At 34.6% G+C, this 21,854-nt stretch overlaps 1 protein-coding gene and 1 long non-coding RNA gene across 2 annotated transcripts in view; both read right to left on the reverse strand.

The window, feature by feature from the left end:
* Nucleotides 1–1,562: 1,562 nt before the first annotated feature.
* On the reverse strand, nt 1,563–14,587 carry LOC144434124 (kappa-type opioid receptor-like). The gene is made up of 2 exons (XM_078122583.1): nt 14,542–14,587; nt 1,563–2,724 (listed from the first exon to the last, which is right to left on the reverse strand). The coding sequence occupies exon 2, from the start codon at nt 2,715–2,717 to the stop codon at nt 1,563–1,565; it is 1,155 nt and encodes a 384-aa protein (XP_077978709.1). The 5' UTR covers nt 2,718–2,724; nt 14,542–14,587.
* A 32-nt stretch (nt 14,588–14,619) lies between these two features.
* The window catches only part of LOC144432658 (uncharacterized), a 34,551-nt gene continuing 27,316 nt past the window's right edge, over nt 14,620–21,854 (reverse strand). The window contains exon 3 of the long non-coding RNA XR_013480737.1: nt 14,620–14,682. This is a non-coding gene — a long non-coding RNA (uncharacterized LOC144432658). The remainder of the gene's footprint in view (nt 14,683–21,854) is intronic.

The following is a 21,854-nucleotide window of genomic DNA, read 5'->3' on the forward strand; positions in this document are numbered from 1 at the left end:
TAATAGTCAAAGACTCTTTGTTGATATTCCTGCAATGTTAGATTGCTAATGGCCAATGTACTCTAGGGCACATTCGAAGTGCAAGATTGTAGCAATGTTTTCTAAACTTGAGACATTGTAATGGTATGGCTGGCTCCAATACTAACGTTGTTTTCTGCCATACGAAGTTATGGGTCTCGGTATTATTAGCCTCTGCTCTCGATCGTCTAATTGGCTACAGTAGTATTTTGAAACTGTCTAATTGTAACTGTGAAAATCCCTCAAAACATGACCAAAATTTCCTTCGCATAATTTGTACTGATTATAACATTTGAAGATTATAAGACAAAGAAAATCGCCAAGAAACTGGTGTCAGTCTACCAAACGTATTGAGTTTATTAAAGGTCAGTGAGTGACATCGCATTGTGTCTATTCCTCATATGTGAGCTTTGTAATTATTTTTTCAAATTTTTTTTTGGTGAAATCTGAAGATTTGTAAAAGACCCTTCGAATTAAATAACCATTGAAAGCAATAGTGTGTATTACCGTAATACATAGCTCCTCTAACCTTAAATGAAAAACACCCACCTACATATGTATATTTAGAGTAAGCTAGGGGTAAAGTTACTGTAATAATAAGGAATTACTAGTTGCTACTTTATAAGTTTCACGCCATCTGGCGATCATCAGACAGAATTATATACAAATTCCACTACCAAAGTGGTAAGTAACACTAACCTATGTGGACACAATCAGTGTGAATACAAATAACAACAGTTTTGTGTTTGAATCTCCTGTGTATCATCCGATGGTTATGTTACTTTGTGTCGACAGTGAGATAAACTATCATTACATATGGTTGTGCACTATCACTGTCTGTACTTTCTTTTACGTAATTTGTGAGACGTAAAAATACATCGTGCTGCCTAATTGAAACTCTATAGTCACTCTGGCTTGGTAGCAGCTATATAAATACAACTCTGCATCATTATATTGACATATATAACAGAACGTGAGCCTTCAAAGCACACTGTAACGAGACAGTGCAACTTGAAAGTTGAAATTCATAATTAGAACATACACCTTTGTAAATGGATACTCAATGGCATAACTAATAAGACATCCCTTAGAAAGCTAGCTTCAATTTTTAACACATTGTTAAGGTGGCAAGTACACATTATCAAAGGCACAGCTTGCCTACAAAAAAGAAAGGATTTTCAAAACAATAGAACTCTCCTTATCATTCATATATTGCATACAAAGTCTGCATTGTGTGCGGAATATGCACAAACGTAAGTACATTTCATTCCTTTTTTTAAATATTCAAATTCCGAATTGTCAAAGCTAAATTTGGCAGTAATTATTTCATTCGTCCTTTTCTATATTCAAAACAAATACAGTTTTTTTCAAGTAGGATTTATGAATCATTTGCAATTGCCATTTATTCTAAATGGTTTTATGTTTAGAAGGACTTCGTTGGGTTTATAATTATTGTCAGCATGGTAGTCGGATTTCTGCGATAATGTTAAGAGCATGTTGATTCTATCATTCATTCATTGTTCGTTTCACTTTGAAAGGTTAGTTCAATATTCAGACACTGCTGTTGTCGTTCGTTCACTGGTGCGGTATGCGCTGAATCGTTTCATTCGAAATGAACTTCCGTTGAAGTCGTATTTCTCCGCTTTAATGCAAGGACAAAGCGGGCACACGAATGCGGAACGGAATGCGCGTCTTCTTATTTTGCTTCCAACGTTGTATAGTATAGGACTTATTGCCAGGTGAGCAAGTAGAAGGAGGGTCTGTGCTGTACGCATACATGCCAGCGTCTCTTCCCCAACTGATGCGTGTTTAGATATTGCATTGTACGCCCCGATTGTTTGGTTTGCGGCCAGAGGAGTGAAACATATAAAGAACAGCAGGGTAATGGCGATACACAAAATAAGTACGTTCCGTTCTTCTCTCGTTTTCCGACTTTTCCTTTTGTCGTCGTTTCCATGTTGACCGATTGGTCGCTTCATCATAAAGACAGTGGCAACCACCATTGCGTAGCATGCGACTACAATGATGATCGGAAAAACAGTGAAGGATGCGAATATAATAAGCCAAGCAATTTGGGTGGACTGATCGGTCTGGTAGTAAAATGTACACAGAGAGAATGTACCCATGGCTACGCCAACAATCCACGTTGAGATCATAAGCGTAATAACTCGCCTTCGACTCCGTAGATTTAATGCATTGGCTTTCAGTGGATGACACACGGCGATATATCTTTCAATACTTATAAGTGTGATTGTCAACAATGCTGTAACTAGAAACAGTGGCGTAACGAAGATCCAAACCTTTGGAAATACCATATAGATTGTCATTGATACGCTCTGTGGTAGATAACCATCCATCATAAGGCGAAGTATTGCCAAATTAGTCATTTCTGCAAAGACTACCATGGTGTCAGCGGCCGCAAGGTTAATGAAGTGGTAATTTGGGATCGTATTCATTGCTCGTACTCTTGCCACGACGAACACAAACGAAACATTCCCAACAAGAGCGATTGTACTGAGAATGGTTCTGCAGTAGAAAAGAACGTTATAGTCTATCGAACAGTACTCGTTGTAAGAGTAGTAGTAGTAGTAGTTATTCGAATCGTTTGATGCATTGGTACCAACTTGAAAGTCCCCATTATCAAAGGTGTACTGGTATCCATCCCCCGTTTGATCCGCAAAACTGATTTCGAGAGACATTGTGTTCCTGTAAGTGAACAATGGAGATAAAATTATAAAAGAATTATAGAAATCCACGTTACACGTCACATATATTCCTTGGTGAGGAAGAGAAGCAAGTATACATACACAGAGAGTCACGTTGAATGGAGTACGAACTGACACGAAACAAAATATTACGGTGTCAATAGTAGACTCGAAAACGCCAAGTGAACTGATCAAACACTATATACTGACTGCTGGTAGAGCGGTCCCTCGTTCGTCATAATATAATATATTAAGTAACACTACGAAACGCTAGTAAGTTTGCACATTCATTATGCATCATTCGGTTGAGCGATTGCTTGGGCGGAAGCGCCCCCTACAATACTATTTAGAACAACTTGCATGACTACTCTTCCATACAGAAGAGTCCACTTAAAAGCTTTGCAGTTTGGTAATGTGGTGAATTACTTCCAAGGTGTGCTAGAAATGGACAAATAAACTGCTTGAATAATCCACTTGCTAGGCATGGTACCGGGTGAATTTTCTTTTGAGATTTAGAATGCTTTCTAGACTCTTTAAAATTTATAGGCAACAAGGACGTAGGCAAAACTTGTTAATAGTACTGTATGTGAAAGCAGCTGGGTACATTTAAAAGCATTCGTGTCATCCTTTTTTCAACAGAACAAAGTGTGACTGTGTAGAATATAGACACCATTCATATTGTACAAACACATTGTACACAACTGGAAATCAAGCATATTAGCTAACTTGATAAATAATTTAAGAGTCAAGCACATTTTAATTGGCCTCGCGAAACTTATCAGAAATGCGTTGGCGTTGTATCAGTGGATAGTATATACTTTTGTGTTAGCGATTGTGCGCCTCGCGTTCAGTACGAAGATTCTGAACTGAAGGTGTCTTCGAGGGATTAACAGTCGATGGCAATTTATAATTGATCTGCTCGCTCACGCGTTGCTGCGGGCTTTCAAGGGACTGTCTTGCTGACTTCCCTGTCGATAACATTGATTTACAAAGCAACACATCCAACAATGGGCAATTTAATGTTTTTTTTTCCGAATTCATAGCTATCGCTACACTACTCGAATAAACATTACAGTGGTCTAGCCTCGGGAATTACATTTAAGCAATTTGAGATATTTCAAATATTACAAATGTAGTAAATATTGAACAGCCGTTTGGAATGATCATACATAAGAAAATAGTACATGTGTTTATTAATGTAAAACTACACAAATTTATAGATCATTCACGAACTATGTGTAACAATTGATGAAACAAGCATTCTGAAAAAAAACCCCGAATTATAGCGATTTGTTGAATTTCGAAAAAACTGTATAACAAAGGTTACCTTAAACTCAATCACGTGAGAAACAAATCTTTTGAATAAATAAATACAGATCCCGATAAACCTTTTCACTCTATACTGACTGATCACAGTTGCAACTTGCCACTTTGTCCGTTTCAGGTGTGTACGCATCCATTATATACATTAATGACATTAATTCCCTTTTTCAAGTGATGACTGAATGTGATTTTTAAAGTGCTGTACTTGATATGATGAAAAACATACTCCAACATTGTTTAGGAATATATATATATATATATATATATATATATATATATATATATATATATATATATATATATATATATATATATATATATATATATATATATATTAGAGTTAGAAAATATGATGAACACCGTAGTTGCTTTGTTAGGTTCTTTTCTTCAAATTCATTGTTAGATCGTGTACCCATAATACACCCTTTTAAACTTGATACTAAATTATTCGCTTTGACCAAGAATCCATTTGCATAAGAAACATTTTATGCAATTGATCGTTGACAAAAACACAATAATGTACATGTACGTCAATTATAGTTCTATTACTGTTGCTGTGTGTGAATGGTTGTACGTTTCATAAGCTACAGAAATTACGGAGGAAAATACTACAGAGCTGCAACTTTCACACCATGTTACAAAATACTAGTAAATGTATTCCGTTCGATTGTAGCTATGCCCTCATAGGGGTAGAATCTTTTGATCTCAAGACAATTAATTCTTTGTTTGAATATACTCTCTTTGAAGGTGCCGACTTAATTAAGCTTGGGAGACCGTAAATGTGATATATCGCGTCGGCTTATACGGAAAATTGACACGTATATATATTTACTGGTTTATTACTTGACATGTAATTAAATGTCTGCATTGTATGGTAAATACTATTTAAAAATTACTAATGATTTCTGTGCATTTAGACATTACTCATACACCAATTATGTATTAACGAAAACTATTTGTGCTATTTTTAAATTAATATAAATTATTCGACCGCCTGAAGAAAAATTCTAGAATAGCTACAGGGAGACCGAGATGCCGTGTATGTACGTTACGTACAGTGATATCTATATTTGCACTAAGCGGTTAGTCGTGGAAGGACACATTTACGGCCAGCAATGTAAATGGGCTATGGCCAAATAGTGGTATGTTGAATGAGAACATGACTGACATTTTGTAGTAATTATTACTACCCACTTTTTTGTCATAAAAACCTGCACTAACTGCAACTGGCTGGAGTATTTTTTTTCTTTCTATCAGACAACCACCAATATATTCATGGAAAAAAATGTTCGACTAGTAAAAATCAATATTGTATATGTCAATTTGTTTTCTTACACCAAGTGTAGTGATTAAGTAGAAGTCGTGATTGATTTGGGGCCTATGTTTGGATACAAACCCGAATATCTCCATTGATTGGTTATATTGCACTATACTATATGTACCGCTACTAACACAAATCTGTTTACCCACCGGTGATTCAATATTGTGCGGGGTATACGACATCACAATTAATTCAGTATATATAACAACACAGTTTAAAATCGTTCCAAAATATCGTTTGCCTTTATATGTCTTGCATATATAGATAGAAAAATGACAATGTCTCTATATTATACAAAAAAATTAATGATGAAAATATCCACTCCCCATTTTGGTATGATAATGCCAGTGTAAATGAAGGCACTACTTTAGTATAAAGGTATCCCTTCATTAATGTCACTGGATTCTATTTCCGCACATCTCAATGACTGTCAAATTACTTTGCATGTGCTATGTTGTACAACGGTCGATTATGAGTTCAAATGACAGGAAGTGGTTTCAGTAATAACTTAGACTGTTCTTGTGATCTTGCCGAATATAACTTATTGAAAAATAGTGACGAGAAGGGGAAAACACTCTCAATATTTAATAAGGTTGCTCAGGCATGAAAATGATACATCGCCCTGTCAGTATTCATACATATTCAACTTCATACATATTCAACTTCATACGTATGTAGTATTCTTACAACATTCTACAGCCTAAGTATGCATTTTATACTTTACAATAACATCAAATACTATCATATTACTTTTAAGAATATCCGCCTAAGATTGAAGCATTAATTATTATTTTGTTTGTTACGTAATGCTGTTCGATACATAACAGGTTCGTACCGGTTCACTGTGTTACTATTTCATGTCCTTGGGATTAACATGAGTAAACCACAAGGAAAGACAAATTTATAACTGGCAGCTTTCCAAGCTTTGAGAATTGCATCTCATTAATTTGGCCCGTTTTTAATTTGTTAGACCCGACGACACTGATTAGAAAATATTAATCTACGGAGAAAACTTGTAGACAGATTGGACTGTGTACAATGGCAACAACTTGGCTGCCAAAGCAGTATCATGATCTATTTTCTACACCATGAGACTCGATAAAAGTATAACATGTAATAGGAAATGAATGTGTGTACTAATTAATCTTGTGAGACTAAACCACTATCATGTAAAACGTCTTGGCATGCTGGTGAGATATTGTTACAAGTGTCAGCTTCTCCCTTGACAGTTACGTTGTCAAACAATCGCTTTTCTGAATACACGGCACTGTCAATCCGAATTCTACAACCTAGATACGTTCTGTGAACAGGATCCTAATTTCCCTAAAGGTAAATGTCTCACGAACCAGAATTAAGACTAATAATGACCATCATTAACATGTCAGAGATTGTTCCTCCACATCGCTTTACACCCTCATTTGATCATGAACAATTAAAGAATTGGATATCCTCCACAAGAGTATCAAAAGAAAACAAAACAATCAGCATGTATACATTTGTATAGGTTAGATGTCGATAGGAGCGATTTCCAAGAATACGTGTGGGCGGAGCGAAGGGGAGCCAAACCCAAGATAATCCATGAAGATATTTGTTATAGCCCAGCAACTGGCTTGGATGTCAACCATGGGTTGGTTTGATTATTGACAGCCGTCGAATATGTCACGCGGAATCCAATACAATAGTTCAATATGCAGTGTTAGCGCGCCTGACTCACAAAGATGGAGGAGGAGGAGGAAGTGGTACATCCATTGCTCAACTGCTCTCAGTAAGATATTTTCTTCATGTGTAGTAATTGAACAGTGACGAGTTATATTGGTCGACACCTCGTGGTCAGCATGCAGATGTTGACATCTAATTCAAGTCTAAAGCTGTAAAAAGATAATTACACACTAAATGTTCTGTGTCTGTAATAAAAACGTGTCTCGGATAACGACGAATCAAATCAAATCCTTGAATGAAAAGTCAATAGTACACAATAATCGTACTGACAGGTTTACATGAATATAGCTGTTTCCCGCTAACCTAGAAAATCTTAGATAAACCATTCCGTCAGGTTACTCAGTAAAGCTTGCATTCTAACCCTTATTGTATTGGAGATAAACAACTTAGGACTGCCCTGTTCAGTGAAATTGCCTGATCATAACCTATATAACTCACGATTTACAATCCACGTAAACTACATTTGCGTTTCATGATTATGTGTCTAAGGCTTTCATCGCTACGGATGTATACGCTTGAAAGAAACGATCTTATGTGTGTGCATTTTATCCTGGGACCTACAATTCAATTTTGTCAGTGATAGTGTGTATGTGGTGCTGGGGGAGATTGAATGGGATTTAGCACTCCTGCCAACAACTTTTTTAGCGTTCAAAAATGAAGGATATACCGGCTGTCGTTTTTCATCGAAAGTGCTGCCTAGTTATTTAATTTACTCAGTTATCCAATAGTTGTCGTGATTGCGTATGTTTGTATGGTTCTAAGTATATTGGTAGAAATTGACCTGACACGGTTTTTTTTTATCCAACTCTAGATCTATTAACTCGGTTTGATCTGGTACTTTTTATTGTGTTTGGGGGGTCATGAAAGCTGATAGAATACCAAGAATTTTAAACTACGATATCGCAATGCAGTTTATAGACGAGACTTAAATATCTATTACCCGTACCCCTAGTGTAATATCCACATAATATACGGCTTTTATGAACGATACTTTATTTCTGTAATGTAGCCTGTATGTATGTAAATGTACGTAACTTGCAGGTCTAGCTATGCATACAGATATGTACATAGGCCACTATTATCTGAAACATCACTTGACATTGGAATTTTAAAAAACCTCATTATTCTTGCTTCACGAGACCAAATACTGAACGATTATGTATCAGTATATCTCTCCTGATCCCTAACATTTCAGGCAATATTAAATATCTCCTCTGAGACCTACTTATTTAGTTGTTTTAGAATAACACAACCCTCAATCTAGAGTTTGCGACTGTAGAAAGAGAGGATTGTGAAGTGGGTTTCTAACATCCTCTGATGTATTTTTAATGGCAACACAGTTAGCTTGAATATGCTGTTACAAATGACTGAGGCGTTGATTTCAAAATGAAACTTTTGTAAAATTCTTGATTGAATGTTTTTTATTTTAAGGCTCGCACTGGTCTGCCTATTCAAAGCACCTTACATTCAGAAACAACAACAACAACAACAACAACAACAACAACAACATAGGCACCTACATAAATTCCTTTAAATACATATATACACACTATTTGTATTCCTGATGCTAATGTCGTGCTTTCAAAACGTCTATACACTCTTGATAAGACGAGTAATTTTCAACCATACGAACTGCAAGTATGTTGACTCGTTAGTTTAAGCAGTGATCAGGGAACGTGAGTTACAACATTCACCCGCAACTGCTACTCAGACATTTCAAACACTACACTACGACAGGTTACTGAAACAAAAACTTCAACTATGAGTGGTACTTATTTAAATTAATTAAACCAACATTTCAGATCGAGGATAGTTCTTGATGGATGAAGAGAAATACCTCCTGGCTAGACTATTATTTTATAAATTATAAACCCAGATAAAGCACGTAGAAGTACACATGAATACACGTACGGAAAGAGACATGGCGACTATATCTATGTCTAAAAATAAAGGACGTAGTTGAATAACGAGGAAAGATTATCTAACCAAACGATAGACTCGTCAGTGATAATTATCAACTTACAATGCGGGGATAAATGTAAATAACCTAAATTGCAGATTGCAAAAAGGGATTTTTGATACCTGTAGAATGATATAACATCACACTTACGAGTAAATATTTACACCGCTGTTAGGTAAATCATAATCAATAAAGCAAATAACCCAACCTCGTTGTCTGGTGATCAAATGTTGACAAGTCTGATGACCATTATATGATAAATGCGTTCGAAATATGACAGATCGAGCATTCGTGCAATGTTTTAGATATTAACTGATTATGTGGTGTTCAGTAGCATGTTTTGAATCATCAGTGTAATGCAAATAGATATGTATCAAATAAAAGGTTAGTTTACTGAAGGGCTTAAAACAAATCCACCCAATATGCACTACACGAATCAACATCGTCACATCTTATTCAAACTTTATCTATAGTAGCCTGAACACATTTGTCAATAACTCTTGATGTGCCAAGAATAACAAAATCACACGATCGATTGCGGTTTGCATTTTAATTTATTTGTGGAGTTATGATCTATTGCCAGGATATAACCCATAGTTACGTATTTTTACATTTAGAGATCCAACTCACAAATTTGTCAAGATTATAAGTTTAACAAGATTAATGTACAGCTGCAAGTAACCAAGGCTAACTAAGGACGGTTTGAGTCTGTCATATCCCATACTTCACCTAGTACAGGTATCGTCATTGTAGGTTCTACGAAGTTCAATGTAAAGACAACAGAAATGCATAACTTATAACAATTTGTCGATATATCGATCAAGTTTCAAGGTATCCAAAATGAGCACAAGAATTGAAAACAATAATTGTGGGCCTAAATGAGAAGAATTTGAGAGAAAGATGAGATATTCAACATTAACCTGAAGTGAATGAGGAATATTTGTGTACATAAAGAATTATCTAAACATAGTCCCATAGAACTACGAAGCTGCTATGTTTCATAGGCGTCATTGACAGGCTCGTCTTAAAACATCACGTTCTTCAAGTCTAAATATGCTTCGAACGACAGTTTAATTAACATACAAATGAACCATGCGGAAACATTTATGCCTAGCCCATTCAAATTGTAATAACAGGAAACTTCGTTTCTTTTTGATAATGCCGACAGGTCTAGCGCAATTGCATTACAAACATGTCAATGCTCCGAACAGTCTGGAACCCTAGTCTCCAACCTTGGAAAGGAAACTAAATTGAAGTGAGAGATGCGTTGCAAGTCACACAATTTATATATACATCTAGCCCTTACCAATTTATTGAGTATTTGACCCATACCTAAACGCTGATAACACGGCATGTCCCTTAATGCGTCTGCTTTCAGAGTATTATTTAGCCGAGTGTTCATTAGTATATATATTTCGATCAGATAACCAACAATATATTCAGTGAAAATTGTTAAAATACCAGTAACTGGGTACTGTAATGTCAATTACATGTCTAAATTTAGGTTGTTGATTTTAGGGTGTGGACCCAAAAATCAATTTGATTGGATTTATTGTACCATGTGTACAACTACACAGTTAGGGTCACTACATTCAGAAACTGCTTCCAACTGAGCCGCATTGCATTATGCATACATCCGAGCCTTTAAAACTGTTCTGAGTGATACATTGTCAATTATATACATGCCCAATGTAGCATGACTGTAATAATGCAAATTTAGAGGAGGTGTTGATTAAAAAATAATTCATGATTAAACTTTAAATAATTACAAAAATGTAAACATTATGATAAGGTACTCTGCAAGGTATTTAATTTAAAAGAAATAGTATTGAGGGCTGAAATGCGTATTGTTAATCTGGTTATAGTATCAAATTATTTTCATTTCACTAATTAAAATACTGGATCTAGGCTTTAATCAACTATATTAAAGATATAATTACACGAATGTACCTTAATCATGTATGCAGACTTGTGGTATAAATTAATTACACCGATGGTGTCTGCGTTAATAGTACAGTAAGTTACACTTGAAGAAGTACTGTGTATAGAAAGACAGTGTGACAATGTAATGATACACGCACATTCGCGAAAAGTGAGCTCACATGGAGTTGTTACATTATGGCTATTATAGTATAAAGCTAATACCATATTCAGTTAACTTGGCTTTGGATACATTACATAACACAGATAACATTGAGCGAGAAACTTGGCATTTGGAAATGATAAAAGTTAGTCTCATGACAACGTTATACCCGATATCTGTAATGTGTAAAACCAATCAACATAATATATCAGTCCTTTAACATGTGTATGTGTGTAAATGCATGATGTGGAGTCTCGTAAACTTTCAAAGTTATAGTTTATGCATAGAACATACAGAAAAGTGTAATTGAATTATTTCAATCTAGAAAATTAGGGAAAAAACGATAGGACTGTTTAAACGTTTTGCAGAAAGCAGAATAAACAGACAGCAAAGTATCTTCAAGGTATACATGTAAATAGTATATATCGTTGTAGTTCTCTAGCAGAAATGTAATGTGACGACCGAGTGCGTATTTACTCTAAGCATATATTTGGAACCTTCAACGTTCCATGCCTAACCTTCTAAGGGTAAAATGATTAGGGGTGCTAGAGAATACAGGCTGTTGAATTCTATGAAATTTATTTTTCCTTAGGGTCTGTCTCGATATGATACTAAAATCATATGTCCAAGACGCGTTTTTAACGTATGTTCGTTCTTTGTGAATGTAAACCATACTCTAATAACGTTCACATGCAGTGCAGAGAAGTGAAGTAATGTGAAATTCCAGGTTTCTTTATAACCGCATTTAACTATTTACAATGCATACAATATCGTCAATTCATCTTATATATTGGCAAAACACAAATACCTTACTTCTATGTAACGAACGGAGACATGATTTAAATGACATTGTTGACAACAAATAAACACAACAAATACTGCAGAAAAATGTTGAATCACGATAACTGAACGTTAGGATCAAAGGTCAATCTCTCAAAGAGAGCTTATTGAGCCTGGCAATTGGCACTATAGATACTTGAATGTATTCTCCATGTATTAAAGTTGTTGAGTTATGTTGTAAATAATAAATGTTCACTACAAATATAATTGCCATTGAGTAAAAAGTGATAAGAGTACCAACAATAATGCGTGTGTATGTTTATGGATCTGCATTATCCATAAACATGAATCTAAAAGACATTAGTCACACATAATTGCTACAAAGTGACTACAATAACTTACTTTTGATGGTCTAACCTGTAGGTCAAGTTAAAAGGTCACGAGAGAGATTGCATGTGGGTATATGGGGTTAGACACTTGAATAGAGTTTATTAATTATGTATTGAAGTTTGTGAGTTTTACTACAAATATGGCTGTCATTCAGTAAACATTACATGAGCACCAAAAACAATTCTTATGTATACTTCTTTTCGTCAATGCTACTTGTCAACTTGATTTAAAAGAAATTGGCAATATGTAACTACATCAATGTGTCTGTGATAGACAGGAATTGGCTTGATTTTGATAGGGTCAGGTCACAAAAGATAGTTTGTATCTGATAATATGGGGTGATATTTGAAAGAAATGGGATATTGCATATCTGAGAAATGACGTAGTACGGACCGACGCACGTAGCCAATAACACTAGCTCCCTCCTTTGGGGGATAATAATACATTCAGAGGGAAAGCACATCATTATGAATTATGTCCCAATCATTACCTTTTATACGATCCTGATGTACTAATCACAACCATTTACCGCAAATTAAGTATTTTAATTAAAAATTAATTAACTATACTTCATACATTTAAGTGTAGCCAAGGTATAAAGTAGTATTGGTAACCAAAAAGTTCTGGAATATCACTCGAAGTCCTGAATTTTTAATTCGCGAACATAGCATTGGCAAATTTGGAAGATTGCGAAGGAAATCTTTCTCACCCCGGGCCCACCCCACAACAACCCCGTTAGAATTTTTTCGAAACACATCTATTTTAACCTCTAGCACCGACAAATCCCAAACAAATAATCGAAAGAAAAAAAGAGAAAACAATCTCCCATGCTACTTAGTATTTACTGAAATGCTTTTAAAATGTGACAACAAATTTCAAAAATAGAAAATGTATGGAAAGCAGATTTAAATAAATTCTGTTTCGGTCAGTTTCTCCAGCCTGGGGGGTTGGATTCTTAAATCGGGCCGACAAAAAGTCACTGACCCCCACTGAAAGTCACTGACCACCCACTGTCTGTAAAACCAGAAACAGGCTGAACCCCCCCCCCCCCATCACTTAATTGTAAAATATGACGACCCCCCCCCCCCCATATATATAATATTCACATGACAGGTATTTTTTTACCGTGACCCAGTGTGGACTGCGTGACTGTCTTGCAAATACTTTATAAGATCCCGGGCTAGCACTATCATAATAATAATTTTTGACTACACAGGTTAAATAATATATATATTCAAAAAGGGGTTTAATAGCATCTTGACAGTAAGAGGTAGGGGGAAGAGCTGCTTGAGACTGGGATGTGTACACCTCATTTTGGGGGTCCTAGGGGATCTCCCCCTATAATTCATGGGTTTTTGTATTCTGCAAAGTCAATTTTGAGACTATTCAGACCCTTTCAGACAACAATTTCTAAGCTTTACAAGACAGCACCAACATGTAAAAAATATAGCATCTTGACAGTAAGAGGGGAAGAGCTTGAGACTGGGATATGTCCAGCTCACGTTGGTGGGGGGGGGGGTCCAAAGGGGTCTCCCTCTAGAAGCCATGGAGGATTTTGACTCTTGAAGCCTATATTTAGGCTATTCAGACCCTTCAAGCAATAACTTAATCCATGCTTTACAAGACAGCACCATCAAGTATCAGAAACTATTCTTTATAACTTACATAGGATTGAAATATGATCTTAAAAAGTTAAATGGCATCACCATATGTAGTAAAGGTCAGCACATCTAATCGTCGTATGAGTTTAAGGCAATTTCAGACTATCTTGGCAAACATGTCACATCTTTTAAAAGACAATATCATCTCAAATTAGAATAGGGTGAATATATTTAAGGAAAAGGAAAGTTTAATACCATTATGACAGTAAAAAGGTTAAGTTGTTGGTGTATCTGATTGTTGGTTGAATGCATGAGTGGCCTCTGGGGGTTAGGGAGTCCTTGGGGTTTTCCCCCTGGCAGATCTGCAGCTTTTTGCTTGTTTAGGTTATTCATAGCCTTTGAGGTAATATTCCCAAGCTTTGCCGTAGTTAAATAATTTATTAAGTGGATATAAAATAGCAATTTCCCCTTTTGTTTAATAATCCGTGAATTTAATACACGAAACATCATAATTTTAGATGATATCTCAAAATATACTTAATAATTTATGTTTGATATCATCATACCAACTCTACGCATCAGTGATAACAGATAGCCTTACTGCTCTTCCCTGTGAACCATCAGGAATGTTGTTTACTTACGCAAAACAAATGTCTGTATTCTTAACGTAAAGTAGACAAATTATGTAGATTGGCCGCCAGAGTTATTATATCATATATCTTTATGCCAATTGTAGATAGGACAACATTTGTGTGTACTCCTCGCTATATTCCAGGCATGACCTATGAAAATAAACAAAATAATAATTAAACATAATAACATACACACGAACAGACACAGGCAGACAAACAGACTATATATATATATATATATATATATATATATATATATATATATATATATATATATATATATATACACACAGAGTGCTCTAACCAGCAGAGCTAACGCCTCAACTGGTAGATTCCGCATGTGTCGTCTCATATAGTGTATACTGTGTACAAACTAAATCAAATTGAATATATATATATATATATATATATATATATATATATATATATATATATATATATATATATATATATATATATATATATACCAGAAATTAGGAGGACTTAAGCCATAATTCAGAGTTTCTCAGATATGCGTTTATCAGTTGGCTAGATCAGTTTGATAAGGTCAGTGCGTTTCACCTCGATTACATATTAACATGACAGTTACAGAATGACACCTTTTAAGTGTCTTTTTTTTATAGTTTGCTAGATGTTTTTTTGTTTTCATGTCACTCTGCTTTTCGGTATGAGCTTCTATTTCTATTTGTGTAGCTTGTTTCCATCAGCCTTGATAATAAACAATTTTTCAGCCAAGCATAGATTGCATCATTGTGTCTTATTAATGTAAGCTGTCGCCATGGAGATGATAGTCCAATTAACGCTGTATTTAGTTTCAAAAAAATATTTGGACAACTCTTTACTGACCTGGATGCGTTTGTTGACAAATGAGTGTTTGGGCACGTTGAATCTTAATTTAAATGAATTCTCTGTAAGTTACATATTTGACACATTATTGTCATTTATAGACAGTGACCAAGGAACGGGCATGAAACGCAGTGTGTACAATTCCCTACAATTACAGAGTTTGGTTGTGGATTTCACTGTCCGCTTGACTGAATCTTGTGTTGTGGGCTTTGATGATGTTAGCCATAGTATTCATGCAGCTATAACAAATTTTCACATTTCCTCTGTTGAAGATTTTATGCAATTTCGTATCTTGAAATATTTCTTTGTCTTCTCCGTGTGTGGGGTCTCTGTAAATATTATGTCTTTCTTGTTCCCGTTACTATTCAAGGCATCATTTTAGAATGGATCACACTTCTTTAAATTTGTTGCAGGAAATGCATGGTATTCGAGTACTTACTGGTGACGGGAGGTGACTGATTCTTATTAGAAGCACTTCAAAAAAGAAATCTAGTAAATATCCGTACTTATGTGTGATAAACAATCAATATTCTAATTACTATTAATCTTATTTACCCGTTTTGTCACATTTGCATATACCTAATAATTTTAGTGAATCATAAATTCTTATATCAAGTCATTTAATGTATCCTCCGATCCTGGGTCGGGTACTACATTTTTCATTGTATTGGTATCACTTATTTATTTCAGACACTCAAAATATATCCCATAAATTGAACTAAAAAACATATAAATATAAAAACAACCAATACCTATTTTACAAACATTTACCTTGCACTATGCATGACAAGTCAGATATATACATGATAGTAGTTGGTTTGTAAATACAACATGGCTCGCAACACACAATACATAAAGTTTTCTTATGATTATCTTGATGATGCCGAATGAGGAGATGAGTACAGGGGGTTTCCAATATCTAGAGCAACATACAAAACTTCAATATATATTATCCCCCAGCAAGAGCTTTCAACGATAAACCCATAAAAGAGATATACGCTTACAAAAGCAAAACAGGATACTCATGTGACGCCAAACATGATCGGCTTCTTTTGAAAAGTCACGAACGTTGCTGAACAAATTGACTTCGCATCATTTGCACAACATACTTGGGTTGACTTTCTGATAAATGTGACAGACAAGTATCCTTTCGTTCAACATTGCATAAGTATTTACAACATAAATTATTCATATGTCTTCTGAGTGAATAGATATTTGCGATATCACGAATACTAGTATGCTTCAATTTATGTCTGAACGACTATTCTTTTGAAGTTGTCTATATTTTAATGACCTACCGTCTAGATGTATCAGGCCCAACTACAAAGTGCATGTACAACAACAAATCATCAATGTGTTCAATTGTTGCTTTGGCTTCGCGTAAACTCATGGTAAAGGGGTTTCACTTTGATTTGAAGAGACATACGAGTTAACTGTGTACATACCAGAAAAGAGGAGCCATTTCATGACAGTTTTTAGGAGGACATCTCCTTTTAACTGTATGGTGTGTTACACTGTCAACAATTCATGCGTTTGTTGGTACAGATTTGTCACATGAAGGCGTTGCCCACTGCGAAATTTCAAAATGTGTCTAATCTTCCTTCCATTACTTTGCTTGACAAAAAGAGGAGTGTGTGACATTTCACGTCAACCGAATTATCCTTTAGATAAATTCCCTCTCTGATTACATTAAACCAATGACGTAGATATATCAGCAGTAATGGCTTGAAATTACTTTTAATTGATCAAATGCCCTCTAAAGACCATCTTTGATATATATATATTTCAGAAACGTGTAATGGAAATTGTACGCTTGACTTCCAAATTGTTTTGTCGGCAAATACAAAAGGGGTTTGTGCCCGTGAAATGTTTAACAGGCATACGATTTTCTAATTTGTTGAAATTCCTGTCGCTGGGGAACAAATTGATTGCGCAATTAATTTGATCGTTGAGTTGACATGGAACAGGTAATATAATAAGGGGAAAACTTTGACAGATAACATGATAGAAAATACCCTTTGAGGATAATAATTGACATATTACTGGTGAATTACGTTTGGCGTAAGATACAGTCATCAGATGCTGTGCTTAAACTCTGTACAATTCTGATTTTCTTGACAAACCAGATTCCCAACTTTAAGACTACACTGAATGATCTTGTTACTGAGCATGCCATACCACTGCTTCATGTACATATACAGAATATTTACTTTCAAACGCGAATGATGTAATAACAAACTTTCCCTTCCCTGTTTTGTTTATGGTAAAACGTGCCATCACATTGAAGTAGTTTATGCTACATTAAATAATCAACTTCGTTACAGTCTGACAGTCGGTGATGTTAACCTTGATAAGACGGGGGATATTCTTTTTAAAAAAGCTGTATACGTGAATTTGCAGTGCGCTATTTCGATATTCTATCTGCTCCTCTCAATCACAAGGGAAAACGAAAATTATTCTCCTCTACTATTGTTACCTGGAGTGGAAATTTAACATGATACGCCATGTCAATTAACGTCTTAAATGCACACGTTGTAAATTTTGTTCTTCCTACACCTAATTTCACTTAGGTTGATAGATTATGGAGCGTATTGAGACTCGTATGTGTAATGTATATCACATACCCCTGTTTTGTGCCGTAGTTATGGTATATTGCAATTTCGAGTTGCACAGTTATTGGAGGTACGTATGGTGAAGTACTGTACTTTAATTTGTAATCATGAACTACAGGGAGATAGGGGTGAATGGTCTCTCGAGATTTGTGTTCTAACGTTGCTACCACTTCGAGTGAATTCAACTGCCATTAGCACGCCACATAGAATATATCATGAGAATTAAACCATATAACGTACTTAATGTATAACGTACCATTAATTTAATTACGTGTTGTCGTGTAATCGAGTTTACATATGTTAAACGACAAAGGTCAGTTTTTAGGAGTGCAAAGGTAACAACGGTAAAAGTGAAAGGTTAGTTTTAACAGCTTCATATTACTATCCACTCATATCGAGTGACTAGATTATAAATATTAAGCTGAAAAAGCTTGCTTTGTGGCTGTTGATATTACACTTAGATAGGGCATATGATTAATGTATAATGTTATTTTGTGTGTTATTTTATTTTATTTTTATTTTTTTGAGAGGGGGTTTATTTATTTCTGCGTAAACTAAATCATCATTCGGTATTTATAATATTCTGCTCAGGTATATTTGACATAATATAATATCTAAACTTTACGATAACATGCTCAAATATTATCTCTTATTCATCTAACATTGCAGATAGTACTCAATTTGTGACTAATTGATAAAATCCTCACCGTTATATTACGAACATCCCATATTTACCTATAAAATTGAAATCTTATATAGTTATAGTTCCTTACAAATTGAAAGGTTTCAGTTAATACTTCATTGCATTGGACAGTGTACAAGTGATAAAATATATTTGCAGTAAGTCAATGTAAGTCAATCGTCAGTGAATATTTCAAAGTAGCCATAGCAAACTGTATTTTTCCTTACCTGAAGCGAGGTTAATTGATTTTTCCTCCTCTGCAAGGTGTGTTATGGGTCAGGGAATCTTAGTACATGGGAATGCAAGAGGGCAGGACTAAATAGATTCTAAAAAAACGCTCCAGAATATTCTAAATGGTTTAGATTCGACCTCATGACATTGTATGTAGATCCATAGCAACAATCTATTATTTCCCAGGGCTAGATATACATTCCCTGGTGACATGGAATGCAATGATTATTATATTAAGATGATTAACTCCGCTACCACTATTGACTAATAAGAGCTAAATGACTCTAGGAAAAATGTATATTCATCGACATGACATTTCATTATCTGTTGGAATGTTTGTTTCCATTAAAGATTTCTATTTTTATAATGCAACAAGTATCGTTGCACCATTATTATAAAAAAGCTCACAAAACAAGGTATGATGTAGTTGTTTTTTTACCATATCAGCTCATGTACACATAATACAGTCGTTCGTCTACTACAATGACAATCCGGACGTAAGGTTTTATTAAACAAATTTACACAAATATATGTTGCCATTTATTAATACATACATGTACCTTTTTCTGTTCATATTGTCAATATTTGACCTCTTCGTAGACTCATTATTTGTATAGCAATACCAGTCATTATTCTGAGTGTTGATTATATTTTAGTATCTATGGTTCTTGTCTCTGTCCGATGTTTTGTTAAAGACTTAGTATATAATATATGTCACTTTTACGAGATTAAAAAACTATAGTGTCAGTGTACATATATAGACATATTATCTGAGTAACGAAATATCACGGAGAATCTATGTTCATTGTTCAGTCATATTATTAATATTAATCCAGCGTGTTAGATGTTAACGTTGTAGTTTCTAATTAGTATAATTGTGCCAAAGTATCGTAGAGTACTGACTTATACAATGTTCATGTTAAATGTAAGAATTTCCTGACAAAAATATAGACGCTATATACAATATCACTTACACTTATTACACGGAGAAATATTCAAGTAATAGTATGTATGCGTATGGTCAACTAATTAAGTAAATTTTAAAATTTATAGTTATCGAGATTGACGTTAATCTCCAATTTCTCTAAAATATTTACGCATTTTGTGCAAGGAAGCCTATGGGTTGTCATTCGGAGTCATTGGTATGTATTTTCTGGTAACAAGGTTTTAATGAAATGATAATAGCTGATTTTCAATTTCTCAAGTGAATGCAGATGCCGGGGATATATAACATGATGTACTGGCTTATAGCTAGCAGTATTGTTAAAGTTAACATTAACCTACGCGTTTATATGAATATGATTGAAGTACTGGATAGCATCTTACCCAATATCAAAGTATACAGCCCTTCAGACACTCTTTAAAAAAGTGAACAATGAATCTGTCAACATTTATATACAATATTAAACAAGGGACTACTTCCTTATTTACGCCTTCTATACGTGAACATCACGATTATCATGTTGCCTTTGCAAATTGAAACGACTTGCTCCTTCCATATATGATAAAATAAATTAATTTAATACAAGTCACGTATTCTGCTCCGTGGATTATTCAGGGAAATGTTCTTAACTTTGTTTTCACCATTTCTATTGACGTAGGTTGAGGTATAATTAAACATGATATATGAGGTGCAATTATTCAGTGATATTGAAGTGCTAAGATGATTTGCGCTTCTAAAGGGACATGGTACTTTATGAGGTGATTATCCATTGTCATTCAAGTGTGTAGAATTTTACAAGTATCGGGATAATTAAAGATCGTCTGCGTCAGTGAATGATGATGATATTGACAAGTATCGGGATAATTAAAGATCGTCTGCGTCAGTGAATGATGATGATATTGACATAATATCTATCTTTCCAAGCTGTGCTGTTCAAATGGTACATGGCCTAAGTACAAGACTATCAATGGTTGTATTGTCGCACTTTACTCAACTGTCACAAGAACTGTACAGGGCAATGCATCTTTTTTCTGCAATGTATTTGCAGAAATACATTGTGATATAAATGTTTAGCAACAAAAGGAGGAATAATGTAAGAGACAGACTGACAAATAAGGTCTGCACAAAGTTTATATGAGCTCATATATCATTTCCATAAGTCTATCACTGTTTTGTTATGATTAGATTATATTATATATCATTTACATCAAACGTACCGAAAAGAACTTGCCAAAGTCAAACAATAATAAGAAGTCTGAAAATTAATTATATTTGAATAATGATATACTGCCTAATTTAAAAAAAAAAATTCTGTGACATTTGGTTTTGAGATAAAATGTGAAGATCATAATCGTATGTACCTAAAATGCTAGATTCATAATTTTAGCACCGTCTGTATGTACTTTTTCCGGGCCTAGCTTTATTGGCCTCTGTTCACAAAGATGTATCAAACCTAAAAGATCAAGTATTGTTTTCTCAAATGCTTCCCTTGTAACTGTAAATTAGGGAAATGTGTTTTAGATAACCGGAATTGTGAATTCAGTTTAATACTTTACATTAACATTAACATTCACTCTGTGTGGTTCTCTACACCACTTCGCCCACCTTAGCTTGGAAGGATATCTTCTTGTTTTAAATATGATGTAATTACTAAATACATTTTGGTGATGTAACACTAGTCGGGTATTCCAAAAACAAAGAAGCAGTGAAACTTTAACCACGCTATCAGAGTAAGAAGATACCAATAATGAGTATCGAAATTTGCAATTAGAATTGGATCTCAATGATTCTGCACCATGCATGGCACTTGTTAACAGGACAGTGCAAAACACACATTTCCTATAATTATACAAATCTATGTTTTCATTATCAAGTGAATTTTGGAAGTTTAACCCTGTTATCAATATAACTGTAATCATCAAGCTAAGCAGCCTCAGTTATGTCGCTACATTTATAAACATACACTTGTCTTAATAGCTTGGCGAAGAATTTAGTCAGTTTTTAAAAT

The sequence above is a fragment of the Glandiceps talaboti genome, chromosome 1, assembly GCF_964340395.1.
Source record: "Glandiceps talaboti chromosome 1, keGlaTala1.1, whole genome shotgun sequence".
Taxonomy (NCBI): domain Eukaryota; kingdom Metazoa; phylum Hemichordata; class Enteropneusta; family Spengelidae; genus Glandiceps; species Glandiceps talaboti.